At 40.5% G+C, this 12,751-nt stretch overlaps 1 protein-coding gene across 2 annotated transcripts in view; it reads right to left on the bottom strand.

Annotated features, from left to right (window-relative positions):
* Positions 1–12,751, bottom strand: part of LOC138304198 (sulfotransferase 1 family member D1-like) — a 426,949-nt gene that overhangs the window by 275,403 nt on the left and 138,795 nt on the right. For both annotated transcript variants that reach the window (XM_069244053.1, XM_069244054.1), the window contains exon 3: positions 3,953–4,078. In XM_069244053.1, the coding sequence (XP_069100154.1) occupies positions 3,953–4,078 (126 nt within the window). The remainder of the gene's footprint in view (positions 1–3,952; positions 4,079–12,751) is intronic.

Raw genomic sequence — 12,751 nt, forward strand, 5'->3', positions numbered from 1 at the left:
ATCGTTTTCAAAACTACCAAGCAAAACAAGATAGTAACTAGAAACACAATGGATGTAACAAGATATTCCAACAACCCTATGTTACCTGTGAATGTGTCTTTCCCAACTCTGCTCTTCAGATATAATTAAGGTTATGCAAAACTGGCATAATTTGATTTAGGGACATTTTACCAATCTAAGGAAAATTATGCAAAATTGCACATACAAATGAAAAATATAATTTGGCGTAATGACATCATTTTGTGAACTTTGTATAACAAGACTAAGGCAACATTCTTGAAATCTTGCAAATTATGTAATGTAATTAAAATTTCGATAGAGCCTACATCTGATCTTATCTGAATGTATCTAAAAAAAAATAATGCGTTGAGACACCAGAATTTGATTGTCACTTTTGAATGTGCAAATCCCCTTGAGATTGAAGAGGTTAGCCAGAGTCCTAATTCCCACATATTAAAGATTAAGGGCCCGATTTAAGGATTAACAAACAAGCTGGTGTCTGTCAGGGTTGTGGAGGACATTACCCTCACTAGCCAGATGGTCTTCCATCAATTATATTTTAGAGAGAGCTGCCAGCCAAGCATATATCTCCGTGCAATCTACTAAAAGTTTGGAGCATGTCCACTCTCAGTTTTGACTGCTTTACATCAAACTTTTCAAACGTTTTTGTTTTACAAAAACAAACTCCCAAATCAAGAGGTTGTTTGTGACAAACAAAAACTAATGAACCCCCACGCACAGAAACCAGGATCCAGAAAATTAAACCCCCGATTTCTAGGCCCCTTTCCTATTGCCAAAACCATCAATCCTGTGGTAGTAGAACTGACATTGCCAGATGATTTCAAGGTACACTCCGTGTTTCATGTGTCGTTACTCCGTCCCTATTCCCCTGATACCTGTGATGCCCCACCACCTCCCCCGGTAAAAGTACACGGGCAATGGGAATTTGAAGTGGCCAAAATTCTTGACTCCAGGTGCGTCCGTGATGTTCTACACTATTTATTGGCTTGGAAAGGCTATGGGCCTGAGGACAATTCCTGGGAACCCGCGTCCACAGTTCATGCTCCACGTTTTACTAAAAAATTCCATCTCCTGCACCCTTCCAAGACCCGCACTTTGGGAGGGTCCTAGGTGGGAAGACTGTCAGTAATCCCCAAGGTGCCTCCTGCGTTATCTGTCAGCACCCTCAGGAATTAGGGTTAAATCATCTCTCTGTTCTTGGTTAAACCTTCATGTTTCTAAGTAGAAATAATGGGCTGTGTTACACAATTGGTTTTATCAATGCTTGCTACACCAATGCTTCTTTGCTAATGTGAACAGGTGTAGACATGTGCTTCTAATTGGGTGTGGTGTAGACATGTGCTTCTAATTGGGTGTGGTGACTCATCCACATGTGGAAACTCAACTGCTTTCCTGATTGACTATAAATTAGCAGAGAGAAGCATGCCTCCCCGCTTGGCTTTGTTTTGCTTCCTGATCTCAGCATCAGATTTGGCAGTCCAGCCCCTGCTGTCATCCTCGTATTCATGACTTTTGAGGCAATTCTCTTCTTCGTTCCTGTACCAGCTGACACCAGGCATTCATCCAGCACTCCAGAAAAGACTGCAGCTAAGTGACTAGTATTCTCCAGGGAGTTTGTTCTTTGAGCGCCCCACTTTCCTAGAACAGCTGATGTATTTCAGACCTCATATTTTGGCAGAGTGCCTATCTTAAAGACACAAATGCATTTCTGAACATTCTACATTATTATTGTAGTTACTTGTTTAAATGTCCTTCAGGAAATCTGGTTGAGCTCAAGTGTTACAAAAAGTGACAGTGCAATTTTAAAAGAGCATTTATGTGACTTTTCTTTCTCTAATAACAGAACTCTTGGATTTAAATTCTGTCATTCATGCCTGTGTTTCAGGTTTGAGGAATTTGCTTTTGAAGGGTTTTTCACACACACAGTGAAACCAAACTAAACTGTGCCACCCTAACTGTTTAAATCCATAGTGGACATTTGTATTTCTTGGATTGTTTTTGTTCCTTTTAGTTTAACCCTATGCATGCAGGAAAGTTATATGAGATATAATTAATGCCCTTGCTTGTCTTTCTTGTGCATGATATGTGCAACCACAGCTCTAATTGTAGTGTGCAACAGTGAATCTCTGTGAAGCCAGCCCTGGTGTCGCAGTATTTATTGTTATGGTACTCAGTTTGGGTTTTTGGTAATGCAGTGTTAGTAATTGTGCCAACAGTTATTATTATCCAAGAAAAGTGCTGGAGCATCCCGGTGTTCTTCTACCGCTCCCATGCCCATATCAGAAAGAGAGATTCAGTTTCAAGGAAGTTCAGTGCACTAACTCTACTATCACTCTGTCAACAACAACCTGACCCCCTGACGATGCAGGGTGCCTGGCTGGACCGGCAAGAAGTGGCAGTATTTTGTCTCTTTCTCTTTCACTCCCCCTTTCCTTTTGGGACACCTGCCGGGGTTTCTATGTCTACCAGGAAAAGCCGAGAGGTGTTCCATGAGGTAGGGGGATATACCATCGCCCCTGCAGACATCCTGCTTTTCAGGTGAGTGGCCAGTCTCAACACCCACCCACTCCTTTCTTTAAGCTTTTCGATTATGCCTTTAGAGTGTTTTTGCAGTAAAGGGGTGCTTTAGGTTGGAACAGTAGTGCAGGGAAAACAGTTTGTCTATCGTTGTCTCTTTGAAGCAGATGCTGAGGTGGTTGGCTGAGAAGTTTACATAGGTTTAGCTAATTTTATTGGTGTTGCCAGTGGCGAACCAGAAAGAAAGGGAACGTGTGAACAAGCTCATGGCTGGGTGAGGTAGCAATTACACAAGTGCAGCATAGTAAGAGGTAAATACTTGCAGGATTGATTTATGTGGGGAGTGGGACATTTATGGATGGGTGGTAGGTAAAGATAGTTAACAGTTCTGTATAGTGTGGTTTTCGTTTGTTAAGGCGGAATGCCCAGGGTATTTATGTGACATGCACCTGTTTCAATACAAGCAGCCTTTTCCACACAAACATGTCAGTGCTCTGTGCAGAGCCTCTATCACCTATTGTACTTCTCTCCGTGCCGTAATAAATTCCTTGATAAGTGATCATATGAAGAGTGAAACCACGGAGGTGAAGTAGGATCCTGTTTTTTTCCCTTCATGGAGTAATTGTAGGTTTGCACAATTCATTAAAAAGGATGTGTTATTCTTGAGTGATAAGTGCAAATTTATATAGATAAAAAGTTGCAGAGTTTATTTAAAAATGCTTATAATTAGGTGGGTAATCAAACCAGTTAGATAGGAACATAATTCTGAATTAATTAAAATATAAGTGCATAATTCATTTTCAAAAAGTGTATAGAATTCTGGGGACGTGTGCAGAATTCTTCAGAACTTATAAATGACTCTTAAAAAAAGACATACGAAATCAGTAAAATATCTGAACATGAATGATTTAGTACAGATGTGCCATCAATTTCAGAGGGAGTAGATTTAATTACCAAATGTCTGAAAAATACATTCTGTAGAAAAGTGGGCATGAATCATTAGAGAAGTTTAAAGATTTTTTACATTGAAAAGTGAGCACAATTATTCAGGTAACAAGTTCTGAATTAATCAAAACAAGTGTAAAAGATTTATCAGAGAAAGTGCGCAAATTCTTTAGCGAAAGTGGGAAATCCTTGATCAAAAATGGAGCATTACCAATTATAATATGTTTGAATATTCCAACATAAACAGTACAAAGAATGTTTTAGAAAGTGTGCAATACTCATTGCAAATTTGGACAGATATTATTTAGAAATAAATGCACAGAACTTATCAGAAAATGTGTTCAGGTTTTTATACTCACCATATAGTGGAAGCTAAGCCTTAAGAGAAACTCACCCCGCCTCAAATGACACAAGGAGTGAATGATGTATTTTCAGATACTGATAGTAAACAGGTGGTTTGTGAGCTTACCTGAAGGAGTGCCTGGGGATGCAAACTCCAGGAATGGCACACGTGTATAAATGGCATTGCGCTTGGTTTTCTCCACATCACCGTTGTTAAGAATGCAGTCGACTATTTCACTGACCCAGGTGGTCCCTGCAAATAAGTCAAACAAAGATGAGACAAAGGAAAAAAAAGGTTGAAACATTCACTTTGTTGGAAAATACCTGAATGGAACTCTTGGCCTTAAGAAGATACTTAAACGGCACCCAAAGGAACAGGAAGGTGTGTGCGGACACATATGGCCAGATTAAGAAACTTTCGTGTAGTACTTTGGTAGTACTACTCAAGTACCACAAAATGCAATTCCCAAACTTAAGCGTGGATATCTCCACTTCCACCTCTCCTATCTATTCTATGAAAAGAGATTCGCAAAAGTGTTCCTTCAGTTCACTGGTAAATGTGGGAGAGACTGGAAAATGGGGATACTTTCTTCCAAATGGGAAGACAATACAGAGGAGCAAGGTGAAGTTTAGGTCGTAGTAAGCAAGAGTTTCGGAAGAAGAGCTTCATAAAAATACAGACCCATAAAAACAAAATAAGGTCACTGATAATCACAAATTACACTTCTAAGGTACTACAGCCAAAGTGCCCCAAAACAGTAGTAAATGTACTCCAGCCCAGCCATGGCCATTCGCAAGCACTGCATACTATCCCAGAGTAAACAGACTGTGGCTTAATATAACAGCCTAAAAAGAAAAAATATTAAATAAATTAATTTTTTATATATTTAAATTAAAAATATATAAACATCAATGTTTAAGTGTAAAATAAGTAGATTAAATTAATATTAAATATTTTAGAATTTTTAAAATTATTACAACTTTAAAAACACTAAATGAAACTTTTAAACTTCAAAAAAAATGGAAATTGTTGTAACAATTGTATTGTATTGTGGATAAATTACTGTATAAAACAATTTTAAGTTAACAGTAATAAAAATAAATTAAATATTAATAAGTTAGTGATGGTGATTTTTAACTTTTGTTAAAAAATGTATAAATTAAATGATTTTATTTACTTAATTATGTATTAAATGTAATTTGTTGAACCAATGTGATGTAACATTTCATTAGTTCTAGGTCAATAAATATTTTAAATCAATTTACATTAATATATGTGTATTGTTTTAAAAGATGTATAACTTTTTTTCTTTTCTGTATACTTTACCACTTACTACTCATAACTTTACAGTCTTAAGTTCAGTTTTAGATTTCTCGGCCTCCTTAACTGAGTAGGCGGAAACATAAGTCTACACTTAGGTGCAAATTCACACTCGGCAAGTGTGAATAATAAGAAAGAGTAGACTTACGTCTAGGTGTGTAGTAAATCTACATATGAGTAAATCTATACATGCATATTTACTTTTGCGTCTCAGAGGAAACAGACCTGAGCTAACTGAATCAGCTTGAATTTGTAGAGAGATGACTATGGGCCTAATAATGAGTTTGGCGGTCTTGCGACCGCCAAATTCACTGTGGCGGTTGGACCACCACACTACTGGCGGTCGGACTGCAAGATTACGACCTTGGTGGTCGGACTACCGACCCACCCCCAGGATGGTCAGCCACGGCTGTGCTGATTTCAAACCGCTGTGCTGATCCTGACTTATCTTTCTGCCAGCCTTTTTCATGGCAGGGTCCCCACCATGAAAAGGCTGATTGAAAGCTAGTGTTCGGGCCTCAGGAGGGTCCATCCACTGCCCTCGACTATGTTGTGGGTAGTGCAGGGGCCCCCCCTGCCAAGCACCCTCAGAAGGGGCACTTTCTGCAATGATAGACAGTGGGCATTCCGAGGGTGCTGGGGGCACCCTCTGTGTGATGGCATTGGCCTCGGCTCACTGAGGAGCCCAGGCTGATACTGCCACACTGTTTACACAGGGCTGGCCAGCGGAAACGTCCTAATATGGTGATTTCCGCCAGTCAGCCCAGTAGAAACATTGTAATTCGGCCAGGGGAGACCTCCAGCTCTGTGGCAGTCTCCCCCCCACCGGTCTGGCAGGCTGAGGGCCAGTCCACCAAACTCATAATCAGGCCCTTTAGGTTTACACTACTGCTGCTATCAAGATTCTCTTGAGGGTGCTCTAACTGACTGAAGAAATCTATCCCAACTTTTTTAATCCCTTGGGTTAGACACCTTGGGCAATCCACCAATATCAGAATCCATTTCTAGGCATGAGTAATGTAGAACTCCATGGTGAAGCATTATCCCTCTAAACTTAGAAGAATATAAGTGAAGTATGACAGTATACTGTGGTTGAACTGTGATGCATAAGAAAAGATTTATGTGAATTGGTTTCTCCTCTTCCAGGGGTAGAATGGTTCCAGTGAAGTACTGGAGTAGATGCACTTGAATAAGTGGCTCCTCTCCCTGGCACTGGGTGGGTAGGTGCAAATGAGCAGATGGCTCCTTTCTCTCGGTTAGAGTGATCTCATATGAATCTGGAAATAAGTAAGTATAAGAAGATATTGTTATTCTGTGGGTTATAGTGACCTCATTATAGCAAGGGATGAGTAGAGGTATGCAGGGGTACCGCTCTCCTTGGCATATAGGACTAGGATTATCCAGATAGGAAACAATTAGAGGCGTGTCCATTAGTAGAGTGAAGACTTGATCACAGTAACTTATTCTATTTTATGATTCCTCACCAGCCAACTGAAAAACTTGCAGTTGTCTGGTAATCATTTTCTGGACTTGTTGAAGTTTGCAGAGTAAGCAGAGAGAGAACTGGCGGTACAACCCGTTGTCATAATCTGAAAATGAAAGGACGAATGCAAAATTCACCTGTGTCATGTGAGAGGGTCGTAGATATAGGAGGATTCCATGTAACGTTTGCATGGCTTACAAGAATAATTTGATCTCTTGGTATATCTCCAGGTAGACGTTTGAGCCGGTGACCACTCAGAGGTTACTCACCTTTCTAGACAAGGTTGGTGCAGGCCCACACTTATGAGGCCAAAGGGTGATGTTGTGATACTGTCTCCAGGTTCCAAATATGAAAATCTTAATTTTTGACAAGTTAAGTTTGCAGTAGTTGCATAGCTTAAAATGGTCCATTGACTGCAGGACCTAGCCCTAGGTAGAGTGATGCTTTTCAGTGACATTATCCAACTTTAGGATTATCTGATTATTGTAGGCAGAGTTGTAAGAGGAATGGCTAAGGCATTTGATGTGGTCCAGGAAAGGTCTGGGATATATCTGGAAGATGATGGACACTTGTGGAATGGTGGTAAGCGAAGCACATCTTACCAAAGATAAAGGAATCAGTGTTGGACCTTTCAACAATGTATGATGAGATCCAACTCCAGACAATACCTGAAGTTCCAAACTTAATCTCTATGTTATGAACAGGCTATGGCAAAAGTAGAACAGCAGTCCAGTACGAAGAGGGTGGCAAATCTGTTTTGTCAAAAGTGGTGTCCTAGATACCAAACACTGTGAAGTCTGCAAACCTGACAAGGCATTCACATTGCTTTAAGTGGTCCCATCACCTAAAGGAGGAGAATAGCAGGGAACTAATCACTAGTGTCTGGTCTGGCATTCACTTTGATCCCTGTCCAGCACATTTCTAACATTGGTCTGCTCCCTAACTTTAGTTCCTGCAGATATCTGTAGTTGTTTTGTGTCTTTTTAAGTCTTTCTTAGCTAGAGGCAGGCGGTGGGTCAGCTCTTTAAAAACCTACAGCTGATTCATCTGTGTTGTTTAAGTATTAGCCAATCTCAAACAAAACTTAGCCTCCAAAGTTCTCAAAAAGCATATCCATGCTCAAATCTATGCATTTTGTGAATCCGATAGCCTTCTTGTTACTGCTGAATTTGGGTCTTTGGCCTCTGCACAGCACTGAGTTGGCACTTTTGATCTTATATGATAAGTTCAGAAAGATGCTGGATTTAGGCTGTTGGAAACATCACTGCTTCCTTCTTAACTACGTGATGGATGTTCCTTACGATTTTATAACACCTGTGTTGTATTTAGTGCAATAATGTCTTTGAGAAAGGGTTTTAACCACTTCTTTTTTAAGTCATAATATATGGGAGCAAAGTAAGAAAAAGTAACATTCATCTCAAAGCTTCCTTCACAAGAACACAATAGGCAGTGAGGCCACTAGCATAGACATATAATAGAATAATTCCTAAACTAAGGGCCTGGTTTAAAGTTTGGTGGATGCGTTACTCCATGATAAACATGACGGATATTCATTCTGCTTGATAACAAGTGCACTGTATTCTATGGCTCTAACAATCAGGGCTCTTCTGGTAAGACAGAGTTAACAGTGGATGATGCTTTCAAGAACAGACCGTTGATTAAGCAAGACAGTGCTTATTCTCAGAGATTGTTGAAGCTGTAGTGGATTGATGCAATTCTGAAGGTAAATCGGTTACTGTACTGAATCGGAAATTGGTGTGTCCCGGGTAGCCCACCCAGGGACACAGCGGTTTCCCTGCCCACCTGGCCTGGGCAGTGAAACGTGTTTGCTCCCGCCTGGCAGGAGCTTTTCAAAACTCCTGCCAAACTGAGCAAACGCAGTGTCAGCAGGGCAGAGAAACAGATCAAAGGATTGCTACCACCAGGAGGGAACAGCATAAGTAGCTGCTCTCTGCAGGGTACAATGCCAGCTCCTGTAGCATGCTGGGAGCCAACTAGGGCTGCAGGAGCCTGGGGCTCCCCTCAGCCCCCACCCCCAACAAGTGTATGGTGGGTACCCTGGGTGGGCACTAAGGCACACACCTTTAATTAATGCAGGCCCCAGGGATGGGGTCCCCGGGAGTCGAAAACAGGTATTTTAAGTAATAGCTACGGGGGGGTTGGAGTCCCACGGGCCTTTTATAGGTTCGGGGTGATGAGGATGAAGTGTTCAGGGCCTATTGGGGCTCAGGGAAGGGGGCCACATGGCCCCCCATAAGCTTTAAAATAAATAAAAACCTAGGGATGGGGTCCCAAAGCCTAATAAGGCTCGGTAAGTGGGTGGTCACAGGGTCCCCTCCCCTTTAAACGAGATATGGCTGAGGGATGGGGCCCCCCAGCACCTAATGAGGCTATGTGAGGGGAACCATGTAGGCCCATCCCATTAAAAAAAAATATAGGCCCTGGAGATGGGGACCCCCAGGCTCAAGCACTGTGGACATCCCTCTGCTGCGCACAACTGAAGGCCCTGTGCAGCTTGGGGTTGGCCACCTTGGGGCGTTGGCAGAGAGCCTGGCCACAGGCCAGGCCATGTAGTCATGTCTCTACTGTGCACAACCCAGAGTTGGCTGCATGCGGGGGCAGAGGTTGATTGCAGGGCCTTGCCACTGGCCAGGTCCTGCTGTTGAACCCCTACCATACGCAGCAAAAGGATGTGAGTGGCAGAGAGGTTGGGTATACTTATGGTAATTAAATATTACTTTACGTTAAAAAACCCTAGAAATTCACTGAAAAAAACAAACGTTAAAGTAACATTATAGTTGAAATGTTCAGTAATAATGTAATGTTTTATTTTCTAAAAACCATTGAAATTCATCATTTATAGTTATCTCAAGTAACCATAACTCGTGCCCTCATGATGCACCACATATTACATTACTCATGACATCATTTATGACATCAATTACAATATCACGGCAACATTTGCAATGGAATTATTGATGAGAAAAATGTGCATGGTGGGGGCATGAGTTATAGTTACCTAGGAGCACGAGTTATAGCTACTTGAGATAACTGTATACATCCAGAAATGGCACATTAATGAAACCCCATGTAATCCCTGGTGAACTCAATCTATAATCAACAAGTAAATAGAGGACACGTTGTTTATGCAATATGAGTACAAATGTGCTTTGAAAAAAAAGGATTGTGGAACAAAAACTGTGCCCTGAGGACTTCAATATCAGTTAATTTCTTGCCAAAATGACATACAAGCACAGTATAAGAGAGTTGGATGCACAAGGTGTTTTTATTAATAGGGGAGTATTGAATAAATCCAAAGAAGGTGCAAATGCAGGAATAAGGACACCTGCACAGGTGATTCGAGACCTGGAGAAAGCTAGGGTACAAGAATCTAACAGCTGGTGGGAAATGACATCACTAAGGCAATATGTGAAATGTGGACTGATAGCAAGAGGTCTGAGAAAAATGCTTATGTAAATTATATGGATAGAGACCTACTGGAAGAATGGAGGAGGAATACATTTAAAGGAAACATTGATAAAGCATGCCAACCACAAAATGGATGCATAGTCTAAGATAATTGAAGAACTTACGAAGGAGCTTGAGGATGTGAAAGAGAAGGGTGAAGTAAACATCCTTCTAAAAAGTAGTTGACCAAACAAAGGAAAAGTATGAGGAGGAGATAAATAATAAGAAAGCTTGAAAGTTTAATCAAGACAGGCAGGATTGTGAAGATGGACAAATCTATACCTTTGATTCTTTAAGAATGAAGGAGGTGATAGATAAGAAACTAAGTTGTGATCAAAGTGCCAGCTATGTAGGGAATAGTTCTGACCCAGGCAGCGGATGAGGGTCCACAACAGAAGTTATTTTATTTTTATGGTAATAAGAAATGAAGCTATTCCACATGACAACAAGGCAAGGTGCACATGGCAAAATAGTAGGTCGGGGAAGAGGAGCTGCAGGACAAGGAGGAGGAAGAAGAAAGAGAAAGCAATCCAAGGATCAACAGTAAACAAATTACAGGATAAACCGGTCATGGTTAACATTTCATCACATGAATTATCTGAAACACAATTATAGATTTTTGTTCTACCTCTGATCCTGACTAAGTTCTCACCCAAAAAGAAGCTAAAAGACACTTTAGTAACAGAGCAGATATCGAGAAAGAAGCAGCCTTGGTAAAGTCAAGAACACCCTTTACAATAGCTAATATAACATAATTACTATCATTACAACAATAGACGAGCACAGATCTAGACAAGGGTGAATCCAATCAGACTCAGGATATGACCCACCCCTAGAGCAAATGAGATTTGAAATTTAACATCCTGTATCCACTAATTTACGACCAAGGAGTACGTGCTGCCCACAGTTACCACACGGCAATAAAGTAGACATCTTCCAGTAAAAAGATGAACAAAGCCTACAAGAGCTGGTACATAGGGAAAAGCCTAATATCAATGAGGAAGTCTAGGAACAATAGAAACATGACACAATATGAATGGAGTGAATTGAATAGGTTAAGGAGTACCAACATTATAATCCTAAAGGTCTCTGATAAAGCAGGAAACACTGTGGTTATGGATAAGGTTCGGTACCAAGCAGAAGCCAAGGGGCAGTTAAGAAACAAACAGCACTATGAGATCTTGAAGGATAATCTTTTTAAATAATTAGAAAGAAAATGCAATCATGTTGTCTTTAGAGATAGAGGCTGGTATTTTGGAGATAAAAGAACATAAGTATTTAAGAACATCCAGTGCTAAGAGGTCCATAATCTATTTCTCCCCCAAAAGTTCATAAATCCCTGGTGTTACTTCAAAACATATCACAATAGGTAGATATTTTTCTATCCGGCTATGTGGTCCCTTTGCCAACATTTATCATGGATACATATGAATTCCTAGAAAAGATTAACAACACACTGTGGATGTCATCATATAAAATGGTAAGAATGGCTATCACATCTTTACACCTCAATCAATCATGAACAAGGGATTGCTGCATGTGAACATTTCCTATGAACATGGTCACTGAAACTTTTACAGCATACACCAATAATCATTGCCATGTTGTCTCTCTCACACATATTTTTGTTTGGAAGTTAGGAATATATTTAAAAATAGGGTACCACCATATGTGCAACCTTTGCCCCCACCTATGGAAACATTGTTCGTGGGGTTGTGGGAGTAGGAGGTGGCCTGGTCTGAGGAAAATGAAACTTACATGAACCATGTCATCCTTTGGACAAGCTTCATAGACGGCTTATTCTTAATATGAGATGGTGAGGAAGACAGTTCGAAATCATTCTCAGGTAAGCTTAATATGAATGAATACAATATGCATTCAACCAGCAAATGGAGTAAATCTAAGGGTTGAATTTCTTGATTCAGCCATCTATGTGGCAAATGAGATTCGGTACATAAAATACTCAGGAAAGCAACAGCAGCAAATTCCTTATTGCATGCAAATAGTGGGCACCTGAAGCCCTCAAAATGGAGCATATTGTATGGCCAACTACTACGCGCAAGAATGGTATGTTCAACAGAAAGAGACGTTGACAAGGAGGCCCTGCAGATGATGTTGAGGTTCCTCGCAAGGGGATACCCCCAAAGTATGTTGGTTGATGAATATAATAGAACACATTTGAGAACCAGAGAAGAATTGTTATTCCAACTAAATAAAGGAGGGAGCAGTAAAGCCACAAATTCATAACAGGATAGCGAAATCATTAGGTTTTGTTTTTTTCAACTATACAGTACTGTGGAACAGTCAACTATGAGACAAAGGTAACTGAAGAACTGAAATGTACACATGCATGATAAGGACCTCAAAAAAGATGTAGGGCTCCATCTAGGTATTACCTACAGATGAACAGCAGACAAGGGGGCTCTATTAACAACAAAACATGTTGATGGAGCCCAGTTATCCCCCACTTTGCTGAATTTGGGAATTGGGGGGCTCTGGAAGTGTGGATTTGTAAAGCATGTGGCACTGGACAAAATGTGAGGAAATACAGCACGTGATGTAGAACAATACCAATAAAAGAGAGGATTACCTGTAATATAGAATTTGTCATTTATTCCCTTGAGGGTAGCTATAAAAACATTTATGTGGAAGTC

This window comes from Pleurodeles waltl, chromosome 7 (assembly GCF_031143425.1).
Source record: "Pleurodeles waltl isolate 20211129_DDA chromosome 7, aPleWal1.hap1.20221129, whole genome shotgun sequence".
In the NCBI taxonomy this organism is placed as follows: domain Eukaryota; kingdom Metazoa; phylum Chordata; class Amphibia; order Caudata; family Salamandridae; genus Pleurodeles; species Pleurodeles waltl.